At 34.9% G+C, this 20,184-nt stretch overlaps 2 protein-coding genes across 2 annotated transcripts; both read left to right on the top strand.

The window, feature by feature from the left end:
• Positions 1-5,176: 5,176 nt before the first annotated feature.
• On the top strand, positions 5,177-7,012 carry LOC107636773 (protein FAR1-RELATED SEQUENCE 5-like). Its single transcript, XM_088484793.1, has 3 exons — positions 5,177-5,321; positions 5,783-6,302; positions 6,616-7,012. The coding sequence occupies exons 1-3, from the start codon at positions 5,177-5,179 to the stop codon at positions 7,010-7,012; spliced, it is 1,062 nt and encodes a 353-aa protein (XP_088340919.1).
• Positions 7,013-8,773: 1,761 nt separating this feature from the next.
• LOC110271543 (zinc finger CCCH domain-containing protein 64-like) lies at positions 8,774-10,812 on the top strand. The gene is made up of 8 exons (XM_088484792.1): positions 8,774-8,895; positions 8,952-8,974; positions 9,040-9,071; positions 9,413-9,477; positions 9,569-9,860; positions 10,088-10,181; positions 10,404-10,553; positions 10,718-10,812. The coding sequence occupies exons 1-8, from the start codon at positions 8,774-8,776 to the stop codon at positions 10,810-10,812; spliced, it is 873 nt and encodes a 290-aa protein (XP_088340918.1).
• Positions 10,813-20,184: the final 9,372 nt, after the last annotated feature.

The following is a 20,184-nucleotide window of genomic DNA, read 5'->3' as shown; positions in this document are numbered from 1 at the left end:
CAAAACAGACAAAACTGAAATACACCATTCTCCATTGGTGCTAGCAACCTATACCCAACTCTTTCAATCTCATTTCTCTCCCCACCACCAACGTGCGTCAATATCAGACTCTTTAACTCAACGAATTTGCTCTATGAGTTTGTAGCAGCGCAGAATTCTCACACTCAAATATAACTCCGATGTCACTGTTTCTCATCTGACAGTTAGGATACACCATCACTACAAAGAAACCACTACCACTAGACATTTTTACTAAGTTTTTCGATGAAAAATGGAAGAGAAAAAGGATTAAGGGTTTTGTGGAAGAATACCAATGGTTGGAAGATCCTTTTATAGCTGATTGATTTTTGTCATACTATATCTCATTTACACTGTCAACGTTTTAAGTCACCACGTATCTCATTTACAGTGTAAACAAAATAAGATAGTCGTATCTCGTTTATAGTGTAAACGAGATAAGTAAGTTTACAAAAATCGGTAAAAACTCTAAAATTACTTATTTTCATAATTAAAATATTTATTTTATTTATTTAAAAAAATAGAAAAGTAAAATGTAGAATTTTAAAAATAGAAAAGTAAAATGTGAAAAGAACCCTACTCAAAATTTAACTTAGAACAGAACACAATAAGTCGTTAGTATATACGAGTTTTTTTTTTAACTTTTCTGATACAATATTATCACACATTAAAAAAATTGATAACCATATTAACTTATTCTTATTTTATTTAACTAAATACGTAGGACCATGTGTACACGTTCATAAATAAAATAAGGTGTTTGTTTTGATACGATGATGAATTCATACGTACCGGTACCATAAAATCATGGACAAATTAGAACATATGTGGATTATATTTTTCACGTCAGTAATTAATTTTTCTTTTTTTAAATATATATCATATCAATACTTTTACTAAATCACCCATATACTTTAATAAAAATAAAAAAATTATTAAATTTTTTAAAAAAGACTTAAAGATCCTTTTTCTATATTAGACAAAAACTACCCTAATCTTTTTAATTTAATCAAAATTCAAATTGCTTTAGTTTTAAAATTTTAAATTTGAATCAATTTAAAAATCAAAAACAAATTCATTTCATTATTCATATACACTAAAAGATTGCTTCGTTTCTCATGAACTCTAATCTAATCTTTCCTACCCCCATTCATACCAAAAAGAACACATCTGAAAAATTGTTCTTCATCATTGTATACCAGTCTACCAATAAAGAGCAACCTCACCCCTAATCCCCTACCTAGACAACAACAATCTATTCTCACCCTTTCCCTTCCTCGTAGCCACGCTCCCTTCATGCAATATCAGCACACACCAGCAGCCTCCTTGTTGTTCTCCGTCGGTCTTCACGCAGTAGCAGCACGCACCAGCAACTTCCTTGTCATTCTCTGTCGTTTTGCTCTCCGTCTGGACAAAGAAGAAGAAGAACCTAGTTCCACCAGCAAATATTTTTCTCACGGCACCGTCGGCTCCGTCGCCGTTGCAACTCATGACACCGCTCTCGTTGTTTACTTGCATTTCTTTGCCAACACCATCCAGGTTCCTCAGTAAAGACTTTTTCTCTGTTAATTTATCAAATTATTTCTTAATTTCTTCGTGCAACCTCTACAAAATATTGAATTGCAAAATAATTTCTCATTTTGTTATTATACTTGAATTATATCCATTTTGGTAATTCACTATTCAGCTGCTTTTCTTGTAATACTCCAAATTATTCTCTTTGAAAATTGCGGTCAAGTCTGGATGATTTGCTTAAGTTCATTTTGACTTTGTTTAGAGTATATTTAGGTCAAAATCATCTCCACGTTGTTGATATTATAGGTTGTGTACATGTGTTTAAGTTTCCAAACAATTCTAGTTGTTGGTTATGGTTCTAGCTGAGTTCTTGTGAGAAGTACCTAGCAAAGCATTAGTAATCTGCATTGGCTCAATGCTTATGCCCGAATTATATGAACAGGCTTCATTGACATAATAAGTAAACTGTTCCAAAATTATTGTAGTTTATTACTTTTAAATGCTCAAAGAAAATTTTTTGAATTTACTATTGACTTATTTATACTAATTGAAAGGAATAGAGTGTCAAGTTACTTATTAATGCTGAAGCCTGATATTATATATATTAATTCAAGTACCTATCGAAACTTTATACTCAGAACAACAAAAGCTTATTCAATAGTATCAAATGAAGTTCATGATTCGAACATTCAGTTTAACAAAAAATTGTGCCTTTAGTTTAGCAAAATTGGAGCATTATACATTCACAAATCAGCATACTACTTATGATTGTACTACTTATTTATGCATTGTTTATGGATTTTAGCCTTGGTCATTTTCCAAGTTTCATGTCTAATCATTTAATTACTTCTATTGGTGATAAAAATTTCTGGTTGTCTATATTTTGGTTATGGTATATATGTAGACAGATACATATTTCTATCATTAGTATGCGTCTGCTGGGAAACTTATGAGATTACATTTACTGAAGTTCTGAAATTGATGTGATAGTTTGTTGAGTTTTATGATCCAGTTGCTGGGCAAAATTTTCTAGATGAAAGGGATTTAAAGTTATATAATTTGAGATGATTGGGGGTAAGCATGCCATATTTGTTTCTCTCTTTCTATGAAGTGCAAAGTGGCAGACTGCCACAAAAATTAGGTCTGGGGTATTAAATGAAAATGTCAATGACACCTTCCACAGTCCCCAGTAGGATGGTGGCTCCTAACTATCACGTAAATATAAAGTACATGTAATAAAAATGAAAGGATTGGATTCCATAATTGCATAATTTCATAATTGAAAGGTATTGATGTAATGCATAATTGCATATCCATAATCCATCATAATAATAATAAAAATGAAAGTATTCGATTCCATGGACAACAATGAGCGGTGACTAATAAACGCCAATAACTAAACAGCCAGCTTAGTTGGTGGCAGTGACAGTATGGTCCCCCTCCCCTTGCTCTTCATTTCTAAGCTGCCCAAATCCCTATCTCCTCTCCTCCAATTTAACTTACTCCTCATTTTGGAATGGTTTGCCAAGTTATATAGGAAGCATTTTATGACCTACAGTTTACATTTTGTAATAGACATTTAAGCTATTTAAATTGATACCTATGATTTAGTGAATTAGTTAAATTCAATTTATTGCTTAATTGTATGCTAATTTTTTCCTCTTTTAATGTTCAACTCAGGTGCAAGAATTACACTTTATTATACCTGATTATTTCTTTTGAGTGGGGTAGTGATACACCCTCTTTTTTATCATCAGGTTAGTACAATGTATATTAAGACTGCACATTCATGTATATTCTGATATACTAGAAACCATGAGAGTAGACTGCTAATTATTTCTTTATTAGGCATATATATCAATTTTATAGATAAAGATGATGCTCCTAGCTAATAAGTCAAATATATTTTATTTGAATACATTGTATCCTTGTTTTTAAAAGAAATAATGTAGAAAGTTAACAAGTCAGAGAATTTTTTCCGTAACTCTTGATTGTCATAAAAATAAGGGATAAGTATTGTTTTGGTCCCTAATGTTGAGGGTCAGAATCGAAACCGTCCCTGATGTAATTTTTTATTTAGAATCGTCCTTAATGTTGCATTTTATTTTAAAATCATCCTTTCTAATAAATTTTTTTATAAATGACGAAGCTACCCTTTTTTATAAAAAAATTATAAAATTAAAAAAAAAAGAAAAGACACGAGGGGGAAGGGAGAAAGGGCAAGGGGAAAGGACGCGCGAGGGGGGAGGAGAGGGGGAAGGGGAAGGGGAGGGGGGAGGGGACGCCGCCGGTGACGCTTGGAGCTACCGTCGCCGTTGCTGTTGCGAGCCAGGGAGAGAGCTTCTGCTTCTGCACCGCTGCTCCTCACTGCCGCGTTCTCGCCACTGCTCCTCGCCACCTCGTCGCTACTCCTCGCCGCCTCGCCGCTGCACCTTGCCACTTCTACTTCTTGCTTCGGCCTCTGTTTCTGCTTCGTCTTCTGCTTCTTGATTCTACCTCTGCTTTCTGTTTCTGCTTGAGCTTCTGCTTCTGCTTCTACTTTTAATCTGATTTTGATTTGTTATTTTCTAATTTCATCATTGTTGTGTATTGATTTGGTTGTTGAATTTAATGTTGTTATTTATGGATTTGAATAATATTTTAGTTGTTGGTGTTGTTGAATCTGATTATTATTTGTTGTTGAATCTGATCATCATAATCCCTAAATTCCTAATTTTTATTGTTGGTTTTGTTCTTGTTCTTATTTCTGGATTTTTAGATTGCTGTTGCTTTTTTGTAGATTTCTGGATTTCTGGATTTCTGTTCTTGTTCTTATTGTTGGTTTTGTTCTTATTCTGGATTTTCCTAATCTGTTCTTATTTCTTGTTCTTGTTCTTGTTTCTTATTTCCCTAATGGAATAGGAGCTAGGAGGATTATAGTGACAGGTCTTCCCCCTATGGGATGCTTGCCACTAATGGTGACAATAAACAGCTTCTTACTAGGCCCAAATTGGTTAAAACATTTGTGTAATCCAAAACAGAATCAACAATGTGAAGCCTACAACACCAAGCTTAGCTCCAAAGTTTACTCACCCCTTTTGGATATGGTGTAAAGTCCTTCTTATTTCTTGTTTTTGTTCTTGTTTCTTATTTTCCTAAATTTATAGATTTTTTATTTTTGTAATTGAAGATGAATTTGGGTATTTTTAATTCTTGTAATTAGATTTTGTTAACTGTATTTAAAAATTTGAAATTTTGAGTTTTGTTAATGGAAGAAGAATCTGTTCTTCTGGAAGAAGAAGAACAAGAGAATTTGTTCTCCTAGAAGAAGAAGAACAATAAGAATGAAATGGTGGGAAAAGGGTATTTTTGTCATTTAGAAAAAAAAATTATTAGAAAGGACGATTTTAAAATTAAATGCAACATTAAGGATTATTCTAAATCAAAAATTACATCAGGGACGGTTTCGATTCTGACCCTCGACGTTAGGGACCAAAACAATACTTATCCCTAAAAATAACATTCTTATGCAATAATAACTCTTAGCTTTCATAGAATTTGATTGACTAATAATTTTTGTCATAAAAAATTGAGCTCATTTTTGCTTATTCCATTCTCCTAGCATTTAAGTAGTAGTTAACATGTTAAAATTTTAAGTTCAGTTATGGAGGATGATGGCAAAGAGTCGTATAAAGATGGTGATCACCCTGAGGATTTAAATTTTGAGTATGAAAGCAGTTCTGATGAAAGTGATGATATGGTGGATGTAATTATAGATAAGGCAGAGGCTGATACAATTAATTTTGATGGTTTTGAAAAGTTGATAACTGATTTGACCATCGAAGATATATAGAAATTGGTGTTTGATACGGAATCTCAAGTTGGGAGTTTTATGCCAATTGCCAAATATGCAAGTGCTATGGATTTGTGTCCCAAAAAGACTTGAAGACGGTACATGCTAACGGCAAAATTAATACAAGACAATTGGTTTGCAATAAAGCAGGAGAAAGACATTGGAAGCACCTTAAAAAGGACAATTGGCAAAGATAGCATAGGGCAATTACTCATGTTAATTACAAGGCTAAGATTCATTTTATTCATCACTATACGAGAGGTAAGTGGAAAGTCAGTATCTTTGAGAGTGAACACAATCATCCACTGTGTCCGCCTAAATACAGACATCTTATTGTTGTGAATCATTGGCTTGACGCCGATAAAACACAAGCAGACAGCTTACGAGTATGTGGTGTTAAAACCTGTCACATAATAGGTTATATGGTTTTCCAAAAGGGTGGATACGATAAAGTTGGATTTACCAACAAAGACCTACATAACCACATTAGTAAGACTAGGCATGGCAAAGTGAAAGACGGTGATGCTTTTGCTGCGTTGGCCGATCTATTGTCCAAGTTAGACAGTGACCTGTTATTTCTAGAAAAGTTCACCTTAAAAGATGGTAAGTTGGATAATTTGGTGTGGGTTGATGAAGCAAGCGTTGTTGATTACGAATGTTTTGGCAATGTACTGGCTTTTGACACCACATACAAGAAAAATGTCTACAACAAGCCCTTAGTCATATTTTCAAGGACCAACCACCATGTCAAAATAACTATCTTTGGAGGTGCCTTGCTTTCTGATGAAAGGTCTGAAACATTCAAGTGGACACTGAAGGAATTTTTGGAAATCATGTCTGACAAACTACTCGGAGACATTGTGACAGACGAGGACCACGCTATGAGAGACGCCATCTTAGAATTATTTCCTGATATACCACACCGCCTTTGTGAATGGCATGTCCATCATAATGCAGTACAGAATATAAAAAACAAGTATTTTTGGGATGACTTTAATGTATTATTATATAAACAGTTTATTGCAAAAATATTTCAAAAAAATCAAGTGAGATCATATCGAAATACGGACTTGCTGAGAATGAATGGGTCCACGGGTTTTATAATGACAAAATGAAGTGGGCTACGACATATTTGAGGGAGCACTTTTTTGGCCCATAAGAACTACATCACAGTGTGAGGGAATTCATTCATTATTGAAGAACTATGTTGACAGTAAAACCAGTCTCTTTGAATTCATGCATAAATTCAGTGAAGTACTAAGGTATTACCGAAACAACCATCTTACTGTTGACTTTGATACCTTTTATAAGTTTCCTGTTTTGACTACGTGCTTGGAAAGTTTTGAGAAAAAAGCTGCTGAAATTTATAATAGAAATATTTTCAAACTTGTAAAAGATGAGATAGAAACAGCAGGTGCATTAAATGTGACTGAATGCCCAAACAGTGGAGATATTGTTGAGTACAACATGAGTGAGTATTTTAATCAGCAAGGGCTATTTAAAGTATCTTACAATAAAGACAAGGACCTGTTTGTGTGTGAATGTAGGCTATTTGAGACTCGTGGATTATCGTGCTCCCACATCTTTGGGGTCTTGAAGCATCGCAATGCAAAATGCGTCCATTCATCTGTTATCCTTAAAAGATAGACAAGAGATGCAAAGAGTGATTTTATATGCTCAATTGGAGAGCAAGACTCCGCTGATGATATAGTGCACATACTTAGATGCAGTGCAATGGCATCAATTTGTTGGAAGTTCTTTGATATTTCTTCAAAAAATTCAGCCGACTATAGGAAAATCTCAAGTGAGTTACTTAAACTAATTTCAAAGGTGGAAAAAAAAAGCGGTGCACAAGCAAGGCTTTCCCCCACATCAATGCTAATAGGTGATCCAGCTATAGTAAAGTCAAAAGGTGCTCCAAGAAAAGTTTCAAAAGGCCAAAAGAGGCGAAGATATTCACATTGTAAGTCAAAAAGGCATTTCATTAGGACATGTCCATTACTCGTCAACGAGGACTCACCCGTTGAATACTCAAATACAGAAGATGAACTAATGGTATTAATATAATGCTTTTTTTATGAGTTACTTTATGCTTATCTATTATTTTAGTGTCTTTTGTAGAACTAATAAATAATGCTATATTTTAATTAAGTTTTTATTTTTTTAGCAAGTTGAGGAATGTAATGCTAGCAAACAAACTTGCTCTCAGGATACAAAATCAGTAGAAAATTCACCCATGAACAATAACAACAATTTTAAAGTAAGCTCTTATCTATGTTATACCATGTATCAAATTTATCATCATTTCAATTCAAATTTACAGCAGATTATTCTCGTGGTGCTTATATTATTTCTTCTCTTGTCTATAACAAAAAATTCAAGGGTAGTGAAAGCAAGAAGTTTGTATCTAAATTAAAAGCTACACCAAAAATTAGAGCAAACGGTAAAAAAGGTCGACAGAAGGTAACATTTCGCATATCTAATCATTTATATTAGGGTATTCAAGAAGAAAAATTATAGTCTTATTTTGACTTTAGATCGTTTCAATCCAATAGTATAAGTGCAACTGAGAAAACAAGGGAGAGTGAGATCAAGACTTTTGAGAAAGTCTTACTTGTCTCTACCTTGTCTTACTAGTTTCTTTTTAAAATTTTGTATCGTAATTGTTTGAAAATTCTGATTTATGTTCAGACTAAAGAGATCACTCTAACTCAAAGAACGTTAAAATAAAAGACCAACACATTAAGAATAGAAGTGTCGGACGTTTCAAGTGCAGCCACAACCAAGAAACCAAGATTGCTTCAATATCCTATGCATCATTATCTAATGGTCCATCCTTATCAATCTTATGGTGGAGCCCTCCATATTCCCTTTCATCCTGTTCAAAATGGCACGGCGTACTTCAACCATTATCCTTCTACTGCCGAAATTGCATCATATCCTCAGTTTTCCCATGTCTCACCGTAGTCTAGTGGACCCAGTGATAGGAATACATGGGTTGGACTTTTGAATGATGTCATCAACAACAAAATTCCATAGGATCTATATATTATATTTTAAATTTTCTACATCTTTTATGGTATAGGATCTTGAATCATAGATGTTTTTTGTACCTTTGCTACTTTAATTTCTAAACATATTCTTTTGTGACATTGAAAGGAATGGACATGACATAAGAGACTATTTATTATGGCCGTTCGTGCATGTGTTCAAATTATTGAGTAGATGTAGAAATATATGAGTGGCTTTTGTGCTAGCTATGATTTAAGTTATGATGTAGTTGAGGAATTTGTTTTCTTTTCATAATTCTTAGTTTGCCTACTTAATACCTATAAGACTGATACAGAAATTATTGTTTGACATGATGAAAATAAGATTGCAGGATGAATGGATTGACTGAGTATGAAAATGCAAAAATCTTTTGAAGCATTTGTCCCAGAATCTGTATATGGTGATGCCTGTAATTTGGTTGAATATTGCAGTTTTAGATTCTTGTCACGAGATGTGCCGATATTCATTCTTCCCTTAAGGTTAGTCTTTGTTTTTTGTTTCATTATAGTTTTATTTATTATTATTTTGTTTGCAGCTACCATATTACAGGCACTAAAGGTATATACTATACCCGTGAAAACCATATTCCAATGTTGATGTTGTGCATGTGACTCGTTTCATAGGGCTTGCTTCTGTTGGAAATAAAGATAAGCAGGTCTGGCCATTTACTTATTCTTTCATTGTCTGTCCTTCATTTTGATTAGTTGTTCCTCCATGATTCTTCATTTGGTCATATTTGTGATAACTTTCTTGGCTAGAAAATGTCTTATTCTTTTGAGGAATGTCCCTAACCAGCTATGCACAATTTATTTGTGTGTATTATTACTTATTAGTTACTCTCTTTAAAAGGTTAATTGCTTTTTAATATTATCAATTTCTTCACCTCTTTTCAGAAATTTATTCATGCACTTTCTCCCACTCCATCATCTACCATGTCTTCTACTGAGATTGCCATGGAAATCACATATAGCACCTTATCACCATACACACTTTAAGCACAGTGTGCAGAATGAAGGCGATATGCCTCCTTCTAGGCAGCCTGGATTTGAAAATACTAGGTCTTACTCCTCATCTTTATTTACTTGATATCTTTCTTGTTCACTCGGAATTTCATTTTTTAGCCTTTTTGTTTGACAAATCTTTATATTACAACTGCAGATCAAATGAATATTGGTTTTGCTTTTCAAGCCCCAATGTGGAGTCTCACTTGATCATAAGTATTAGTGAAAATCACTACTTGGCACTGGCTAAAGGTCCACTTGTTGAAGACCATGTGCTGATAGTACCAGTTGAGCATATGCCAAGTACCTTGTCTCTGTCATCTGAATTTGAAGTTGAGCTCTGTCAGTTTCAGAATAGTCTTCAAAGGTATTGCAAGAGCCAGGGAAAGGAAGTCATCTTTCTTGAGTGGGTTTTCATACGTGCCACTCATGCAAATCTTCAGGTAAAATAAGTAATAGTAGCTCTTTGCTTGACGTGAGGTTGCCTCTCCTCCCCTAACTTTCTTCTTGTCCCTTTTCTAGTTCTATGATATGTTGACTCCACTGTAAATCTCCATTCTGTTTATCTTTTTGCCCTTTGGGTCAGCTATTTTCTGCTTAATAATACTAGTATTATGTCAAATATGTTTGAATTTCATTTTTATTATGTGATTTCTGCTCTTACATGTAGGCCATTCCTATTCCATCTTCCAAAGCAGTTATAGTTGAAAAGGCATTCAATTTAGCTTCACAAAAGATGGGATTTAAATTTGTGTCCAAGAATTGTAAGTATTAATCTTCTGGTCATGCTTTCTATTTCATTTTTTTGTTCTATCTACTTCTAACTAACCTTTCTTCCCCCTCTTTGTAATTTCTTGTTATTAGTCCTAACTTACTATTGACATGACTTGAGAAATCAATTCCAATTTGTTTATTCTGGAAAATGATCTACACTTTGATTCATTTTAGAGTTTATATTCATTCTTATGTTCTTTATTGTGACAAAGTTGATAGCATTTCTGATGGAAGAAAATTTCTGAAGACACAAGCTGATGAGGAGTCAAGTTTGTCCTATGCCGAAATCTCAGGAGGCATCATTCTGCTGCACCATGTTGAGGAGAAAGTGAGATTCCTTGCCCAATTTGGATGTGAGGTAGGCATTTAACTGATGGAATGCTATGCTAATATAAGGATGAATAATATACTTCTTAATCAGGTTTTTTTTCCAAGAGGACATCAACGATTATCATTCTTTTACTTATAAGGAAAATTACTCTTGTACTCATCAGTTTAAGATTGGAACTTATAAATTTGACTCAAGTCCTGGCAGGGTTGCTCAATATGGAAGACAATGTAGACTGGAGGAATTGCAAACATAACAAAAAGGAAGAAATGAAAATCGTAGAAAATTTGTGATAAACCCCAATTTTTTGCTTTATCTTGTATTTAATTTGGGAAATTTTATCACCTTTTCCCACATTTCTTCAATAAAATAGCATGATTTTGTAATTCTCCCTAAATTTGTGCTTAAGTATGAAAACATGCTTTTTAGGCCTTAAAATAGCTAAATTTAATTCACCTTAATTCCATTCGATGCCTTGATATGTTTGTTAAGTGATTTCAGGTTTAGAAGGCAAAGATTGGATTGAAGGAATGAAGGAAAAGCATGTAAAGTGGGAGGACTCATGAAGAAATGAAGGAATTGCTAAGATGTCAATCCTGATCTCTTTGTACTAAATTGACCATAACATGAGCTACAGAGGTCCAAATGAGGCGGTTTCAGTTGCGTTGGAAAGCTAACATCCGGGGCATCAAAATGATATGCATTTTTCCATAGTTACCTTGCAGTTAGATAACGCGCATGTGTCGACCATGCGTGCATGTTGCAGGATCAGCGTGGGCCATTTTTAGCAACTCATGGCCAACGATTTCTAGCTCATTTTGGGTCCAATCTAACTCATTTCTGATGCTATTGAACCTAAGGATTGAAGGAGGATGAAGCAAGTAGTCATAGTTGAGTTTTTATCATGTTTTAGATTCGAATTCTAGAGAGAGAAGCTCTCTCTTATCTTTAGAATTAGGTTAGATTAGATTCAAATATCTTCTCAGATCTAGATTTTAATTCTTGTTTTCATCTACTTTTTCTTTCAATTTCTTGTTGCTACATCTTTGTTCTCTTAGTTCTTCTTGTTAATTTCTTCTATTTTGCTACTTTCATATCTATGAGCACTTTGTTGATTTTAATTTCCTTTAATGCAATTTCATGTTTTATGTTCCTTTATTGTTTAATTGCTTTGTTATTGTTATTTTCTTGCATTTGGTAGTGTTAGATTTTATATTTCTTGTCATTTTATTATGCTTTCCTTTTATGCCTTCCAAATATTTGATAAAATGCTTGGTTAGATTTTAGAGTAGATTTTGCTCCTCTTGGCTTGAGTTGAGTAATTAGAGACTCTTGAGTTATCAAACTCTTTTGTTGATTGATAATTGGAAGTTGCTAGTTGACTAGAATGCCACTAAAGCTAGTCTTTCCTTAGGATTTGACTAGGACTTGTGAAATCAAGTTGATTATATCCACTTGACTTTCCTTCATAGTTAGAGGTTAACTAAGTAGAGCAATGGACAATTCTTGTCACAATTGATGATGATAATGAGTATAGGACTTCAAATTCTCATTCCTTGCCAAGAGCTTTCTTAGTATTTAGCTTATTTCTTTTGCTATTTACATTTCTTGCCCCTTATTACAAAAACCCCAAAACATTCCTTCATAGCCAATAATAAAGCACTTCATTTTAATTCCTAGGGAGAACGACCCGGGATTAATACTCTCGGTTATTTTTATTGGAGTTGAACTAGTGACAACCATATTAAATTTGATGTGAGGATTCATTGTTGGTTTAGAACTATACTTGCAACGAGAATTTATTGTGAAATTCTATACCGGCCAATTTTTCTCTCATCAAAATGGCGCTGTTGCCGGAGAATTGCAATGGTGTTATGTTATTGGCTATTGTGATTATGTTAATATTGTGAATATCTTACTTTTTTGTTATTTCTAGGTTTTGCTAGCAATTAGGAGTTTACTCTTTCTTTGCGTCTTTGATATTTTTATTTTGATTTCCTCTTTTCCATATGAATTTTCATCCTTGTGGTTTTGGATATGGTTGTGACTATGTTGTAGGCAATGGAAACTTTAATGATGGCTCACATTATGGGAGAGAAGAATTCTTGAGAAGGGAGCCATATCCATATGAGCAATCACCATGGCAACCTCCTCAACCAAGCTACTATGATTGCAACCCCTCCTATGATGCATATCATTCCAATGGATATGATGGTTCTTATCATGATTATGCTACTCAACCACTATCATTCCATGCACCATACTCTCAACATAGTCCTCAAACACCATCATTCCAACCACCATACTCCCAATCTACATCCTATTTCCATCAATCGCCTCCACACAATCCTTATTCATATCCTCCATATGCACACACTTATAACCATTATGAACAAGCACCTATGGAACCATCACCACTTCAACATCATTACCCTCACAATCCTTTTTTTCCTCCAACCAAGCCTCTATGGATGATACACTTGGTATCATTTCTCAAGAGCAAGAAGAGTTCCAAACCACACTCACCGGCTTCACCTCCGCCCTCTAAGAGCTTATATCCCGTATACCTCTATCTTCTACCAACAACCAAAACACCTTCCAACCTCCAAGCTTTGATGAACCTCCTTTCCAACCACATGATGAATTCTCCTTTTCATCACAATCCTCCATGGAAGAATATCCATGTCCATCAATCCAAGAGCAATATTATCCTACTTATGTTAGCGAAGTGGATCGCCTCAAGGAATCAATGGATCGGCTTCAAGCAACCGTCTGTCAAAAGTTGGACTTATGGGATTCATACCACAAGCAAAACAAGACCACGGATAATTATGGAGAAGCAACCGAAGAGGGGAGTACGAGGGAGATTTTAGAGTCTCAACTTCAGAACAAGGAAATGAAATGTGTTTTACAACAAGTGGAAGGGATGGAAATAGTTGAAGAAGAAGAAGTGGAAGAAGACCTAGGGGAGGTTGAACAAGAAGGAAGCTCCATCATTGAAGACAACTCTACACCAAGTGACAATAGTGATCTTGTTGAAGCTTTTTCCATTGAATGTGAAACCAATATTGATGAGGAATGTATACACCCTCCAACACACATTTTGATTAATGAGAAAGAGTTGGAAGGAGTTAGAAAACAAGAGGAAATTGAAGCTAGGAAAATGAGGAAATTGGATTTTTGTGTTTTAAATAAGATTTTAGACTTCTAAACCTCTATTTTCATCCTTTGATCCATAAAGTATAATACTAAGTCTAGTAGCTAGCTGAAGCTATGGAAATAGGATAACTTAGGGTTGAAGAAAGAGGTAAACATGATGAGCTATAAGAAAGAGATGTGGATGTTAAATGAAGTTATGAGGCCATGGCTTTGATGAATGATTATATAATGATTATAAATATTAAACGGCTTATGAAATGATGATATCTGAGATACGAGTTTCCCTGGATAACAGAATCATGGCTTGCCATCACGTGTTCCAGGTCGAAACTCGATACTCTGTTGATCCTATGTCATAAGGGTGACCAGGCACGTATGAATTCCAGAGAATGGATATCCCGCATTGAGTGATATATAAATGAATGAATGATTAAATGATGAATGAATGAAAAATCTATGCATAGAGTCATGGAGATGCGCGATGAGGGACAGTCTAAGGTTTTCAGACTTGTCGGGTTGGCTGGATAATCGACAGATGAGCCTCATCAGCCATAGGACAGGCATACATCATGTGCATTTGTTTGTTTAGTCTGCTATGCATTACCTGGGATTGCCTAACTGAATATATATCATGCTACCTGTTATACTTGCTACTTGTACTATCTGTTTCCTACTTGTGCGTGACATTGTTTGATTTCTTGTCTCTGATGAATCAATGGTGATGGAGGAGCGGAGGAAGGGTGGATTTGTTTAATGTTAATGTTAGGATTTAGAGTAGGCAGGTTTAGAATATTTAGGTCACCTAACCCCTCTTATGGCTTCTACTTAGAGTATAAGTTTTATAATTGTATGCTGGAGTTCTAGGATTGCCTCTGGCATTCCCAGGACCTTATATGTTATGTGTGTGGCACCTTTACCATGCTGAGAACCTCCGATTCCCACTCTACACTGTGTTGTTGTTTTTAGATGCAGGACGAGAGGCTCCTCGCTAGGCGTTTGGATTCCTAAAGCGGAGTAGACTCTGGGATATTTTGAGTTTCAGTTTGTATATATATATGTACTTAGCTTTCTCTCCAAGAAACTTGATTATTTTGTTCCTCATAGAAGTTAAAGGAGAGTTAGGGCCTTATTTCTGTATTTTGGGTATTTTGGGATGCTTGTATATATATATATATATATATATATATATATATATATATATATATATATATATATATATATATATATATATATATATAATCTCCAACCAGCCCTGGCTTCGCAGGCTGAGCCAAGAGCTAATTTTACTGTATTCTTGGCTCTCCTTTCACTCTTTCGTTTATTCATATCTTTAACCTATAGATTTCTTAGCATGCAAGTAATTTTGTTCTCTGAGTGTTGCGCTTTTTATTTTGCGATTTTGCTTTACCCATTTTTCAAGGCTCCTAGTATATGATATTTTTCCACTATTATACGTATGTATTTAGTGATTAAAGGTCCGTAACACCACACTACCTCTGTTCTATGACTTAAGCGTAAAACTCTATGTAGTAGGGTGTTACATTATGGTATCAGAGCATTTCATTCCTATAGAGCCTGAGGACGGACTGATTATGCTCTTGTGCAATCTCTATGTATGTGTCTATGTGCTATTAGGATATCTAACTAATATGTGTAGCATACATGTTCGTGAGCATGCATTTGGGACTCTTAAGCACTAAACTTGAGATATTGAGACTGATCACCTTAATATCAATTGTTAGGTGTGAACAGGGACCAAATGTCTTCTCGCGGATCCGAGCGAGGTAACCGGAGGGAAAATCTTAGGACCGAACCGATGCAAGGACCTCGAGATGGAAGCTCGGGTGCTGGTGCAAGCAACGTAGGTCAATACTATATATCTATGACCCTTACTGATTTCCTCAAGAGTAGTCCACCTCAGTTTAATGGAAGTTCCAATGCGTTGGAGGCTGATCGGTGGCTTCGAGACGTGGAGAGATTTTTGTACACGCAGCACATTCCTAAAGTACAGTCGGTGAAAATAGTGACCTACATATTGAAAGGAGATGCTCATAATTGGTGGCAGGAGTTATGTCATACCTTACAGGTGGAGTTAACAGATGTCCCTTGGAGTAGATTCAAGACATAATTTTACAAGAAATATTTCTTGCATGCACTTCGCACAGCAGAGGAGTTGGAGTTAACACAGCTGAAGCAAAAGAATATGTCTGTTGCTGACTATACCCGTGAATTCGACAATCTGTGCCATTTCTCAAAAGTTTGTCAAGGAAATCCAGCCGTCTATGAGGAGTGGATGTTAGCTCAGTCTGAGAAAGGACTTAGGAGAGATATCTTTAACTACGTGTATCCTTAAAAGCTAACGAATTTCACTGAATTGGTTAAGAAGAGCCAATTTGTGAAAGATTACTCCCTAAAGTTGGCAATGCTACAGGAAGGCTATGGAGAGACTGCTCCAGACGAGCCGCATAGGGCCAAGCTAGGTGTATGCTACAAGTGCGGGAAGCCGAGGAATATAGCTCGAGACTGTCCACACAGGGTATTTTGGGAAATATATTCTCCGGCCAGTCTTGGCTTCGCAAGCTGAGCCAGGAGCTAGTTTCACTGTATTCTTGGCTTTCTTTTCACTCTTTCGTTTATTCATATATTTAACCTTTAGGTTTCTTAGCACGCAAGTAATTTCGTTCTCTGAGTGTTGCGCTTTTTATTTTGCGATTTTGCTTTACCCGTTTTTCAAGGCTCCTATTATATGATATTTTTCCACTATTATACGTATGTATTTACTAATTAGAGGTCCGTAACACCACACTACCTCTGTTCTACGACTTAAGCGTAAAGCTCTGTGTAGTAGGGTATTACACGTATATCACTAGAAAGTTTATATGCCCACAAGAAAACAATAAGAACAAAAATAACAAAAGAACAGAATGTTATAAATCTATTCTTGTGGGAATTCATCATCATCACGATGGTAATTATTATTCATCTTTCTAAGATTTTCAAAGACATTTCTTTTGACCCTATACTCGATCATATTATGATTCTTCAACACAAGTGAGACTGCAATCTTCATTCGATTTCCATCAGTAACCTAAAAAAATATTAACATTTAAACATTAGGCTTAACTACCTAAATATCAAAGAAAGAGTGAAGAAAAAAAATAGTGTATAATATTAACTTTATGTTAAAATTATCATCTTCAAAACAAGCTATCATCCAACTCGCAACCCACACACCCGCGTCATTCCTGCATATCGAGCAAAATATATTAGAGAGTACTATATAATTGCATAAATTTCATACCAATAACTACTAATTATATTATCTTACGATCCAGCTTTGAGAGTGGGAAGGCCTTCTGGTTCTTCAAATTCAAATTGTGAAAAAATCAGATTTGGAGTGCTCTCAAAGTTGTAGAATGAACTATTTTTCAATACTTTGTCTAAAAAAAATGGTCTATTTATGTGTATGTCAAAGTTTTCTTTTTCAGTCATATATCTAGATAATTAACGAAAAACAGAAAATATATTTACTAATTTCAAAGCTGTCCTCTTTTGCTTGAACTGTTTCCCAATGGAAAACGGGTCTAGCAAAATGATTTATCTTTTAACACGATCGATCACTATGAGGTACCAGTGTTCATGACCTTCGTCAGTAATTTCAGATATAGGGATAAACACCTAATCAAGAGAAATTCATGTTAGTTATTATAGTTTTTATGTATATTAAAAATAAATGCATTATCTTATGTTATATGATGTAAGCAACAATCCTTACTCTTTTTAAGCAGTCAACTTCCCCAAATAAATATCTGTGATATAATACTCCATGCAGCTGGGATCTATCTTGATCTTCGCTACCGCCTACGTTAATTTTGCCGCTTGTTTATTTGCACAATACAAATAAAAAATACCAGTATTATTTTAACATACACTCCTATATACTTACTGCAAAAGATGGAGGTACAAACCAATAACCACTTTCTCTTTTCAACTCTGTGGTCATCATAACTGCTACTAAGAGTAGCACAAGAGAATCAATTTCCTTGTCTGACATGAAACTCCTGAATACTATATCCCTAAAAATACTATATCCTCCTAATCGCTACCAAAGATAAATTAACATAAATAAAAATAGCTAAACAAATCTACAACACCGTTAAAAAATAATAAGCTTATTAAGTTTACTTATCCACTAATAGATCACCATGCAAGTATACTGCAATTGTAAGTTCAGTATCATCCAAACCCAATGAAGTTGTTGGTCTAAAAGATACGTATACCCACTAAATATAAAAAACAAACCTATTACTATAATAATAATAATAATAATAATAATAATAATAATAATAATAATAATAATAATAAACTACTTATTACTTAGTACTCAAAATAAGTAGCTCTAATCCAGAAACAGTAATTGGAGCAAGTGAGTCACTTTTCCTTTTTTTAGCAATAGACAAATCCATCTTTGCCTTCTCAATAGAGCATAGCAACACTAGATTACTCAACGCACTACCTTGTTGAGTAAGAGTATTAAAATTGGAACCAAAGACCTTAAACACTTTAGAGAGGGAGCTAGCATTATTTTTCAAATGTTGAACAAGAGATTCGAGTAGTTGATTCAATTGACCAATTGAATTGGCTAATGAATCCAAAGTCACTTTTTCAAAATGTTCCTGTAACATTAAAAAAAGTTAACAAGGAGGTAAAAATAAAGATAAAAAAGAGATATTAATCAAATGACAAATTTAAATTCACAATAAACACCCAAATCAAGAACATAAAAAATCATTCATCAAATTACAAATCTAAATTCACCGTAACCAAAGTCTAGATATGAGAGACGAGTCATTGTCACCCCTTGGAACAGACCCAGGGACGTGTGCAGCTATGTGCGCAATAGGGTAGACTGCTGAGAACACAACGAACGGTGGCAGCGCAACGAACTACGGTAAGGCAGCAAGGCCGAAAAGAGAGTGAATCTATGAGAATAAAGAGAACCAACGTAGAGAGGAAAACTATGTACAGCTATTTATGAAGTCGATCACACAAAGAAGACACAGGCGACCGACAGAGAGAATGGTGGCGAAGGACAAACAACAGAGGCACATAAGGTAGAACAGTGATAGAGTGAGAGTGAGTGAGTCATGACGGCGGAAAGTGAGAGAAGAGTGAGTGACCAAACTCTAAACCATTTTTGCTTTTATGCTTTTTTTGCCAAAATGCATAATCATATCATATATGCTGATATTTTTATTTTATAATTTTTAGGCATTCTCATTTTTTTACATTTTTATATGGTAGAATAATACCACGCACATATTTTCAAATCAAAGAATTACAGAAGAACATTGAGAACAAATTCATAAAACAAGAAAAATAAAAATAATAATTATTATGTACCTGTTTAAAATTTTTTTTGGTTCTTGATGGTTCTTCATGTTAGGAATAGAACTTGCCTCATGATGAACGGATAATTTATACGCTTTTTGGCATTGTTTTTAGGTAGTTTTTAGTATGTTTTAATTACTTTTTATTATATTTTTATTAGTTTTTAAATAAAAATCACATTTCTGGACTTTACTATGAGTTTGTGTATTTTTCTATAATTTCAGGTATTTTCTGGCTGAAATTGAGGGACCTGAGCAAAAATCTGATTCAGAGGCTGAAAAAGGACGGCAGATACTGTTGGATTCTGACCCCCTGCACTCTAAGTGGATTTTCTGGAGCTACAGAAGTCCAATTGGTGCACTCTCAATTGCGTTGGAAAGTGGACATCCTGGGCTTTCCAGCAATATATAATAGTTCATACTTTGGCCGAAATTTGATGGCCCAAACCGGCGTTCCAAGTCAGCATAAAAATTCTGGCGTCAAAACGCCAGAACTAGCATAAAAGCTGGAATTAAACGCCCAAACTGGCACAAAAGCTGGCGTTTTTAACTCCAAAAAAAGTCTCTACACATGAAAGCTTCAATGCTCAGCCCAAGCACACACCAAGTGGGCCCGGAAGTGGATTCTGCATTATTTACTCATTTCTGTAAACCCTAGGCTACTAGTTTTCTATAAATAGGACCTTTTGCTATTTACAGACCTGATGACACTTTACACGTTTCATATTGTATTTCTGACGGCATGAGTCTCTAAACCCCATGGTTGGGGGTGAGGAGCTCTGCTGTGTCTCGATGAATTAATGCAATTACTACTGTTTTCCATTCTATCACGCTTGTTTCGATTCTAAGATATTCACTCGCACTTCAACTTGATGAATGTGATGATCCGTGACACTCATCATTATTCTCACCTATGAACGCGTGCCTGACAACCACCTCCGTTCTATCTGCAATAGCTTAAGTGCATATCTCTTGGGTTTCTAATCTAAGATTAGAACCTTCATGGTATAGGCTAGAATTATTGGCGGCCATTCCTGAGATCCGAAAAGTCTAAACCTTATCTGTGGTATTCCGAGTAGGATCTGGGAAGGGATGACTGTGACGAGCTTCAAACTC

This window comes from Arachis ipaensis, chromosome B4 (assembly GCF_059453495.1).
Source record: "Arachis ipaensis isolate K30076 ecotype BB chromosome B4, ASM5945349v1, whole genome shotgun sequence".
NCBI classification, from domain to species: domain Eukaryota; kingdom Viridiplantae; phylum Streptophyta; class Magnoliopsida; order Fabales; family Fabaceae; genus Arachis; species Arachis ipaensis.
Note: the sequence above shows the minus strand (reverse complement) of the source record. Positions and strands in the feature narration are given on the sequence as shown.

Coding starts and splice junctions, on each gene's coding strand:
- LOC107636773 (XM_088484793.1), top strand. CDS start 5,177: ATGGAGGATGATGGCAAAGAGTCGTATAAAGATGGTGATCACCCTGAG. Junction 5,322..5,782: donor TGATACAATTAATTTTGATG/GTTTTGAAAAGT, acceptor GTCACATAATAG/GTTATATGGTTTTCCAAAAG. Junction 6,303..6,615: donor CCACACCGCCTTTGTGAATG/GCATGTCCATCA, acceptor GCATAAATTCAG/TGAAGTACTAAGGTATTACC.
- LOC110271543 (XM_088484792.1), top strand. CDS start 8,774: ATGCAAAAATCTTTTGAAGCATTTGTCCCAGAATCTGTATATGGTGAT. Junction 10,182..10,403: donor TAAATTTGTGTCCAAGAATT/GTAAGTATTAAT, acceptor ATTGTGACAAAG/TTGATAGCATTTCTGATGGA. Junction 10,554..10,717: donor CCAATTTGGATGTGAGGTAG/GCATTTAACTGA, acceptor ATTTGACTCAAG/TCCTGGCAGGGTTGCTCAAT.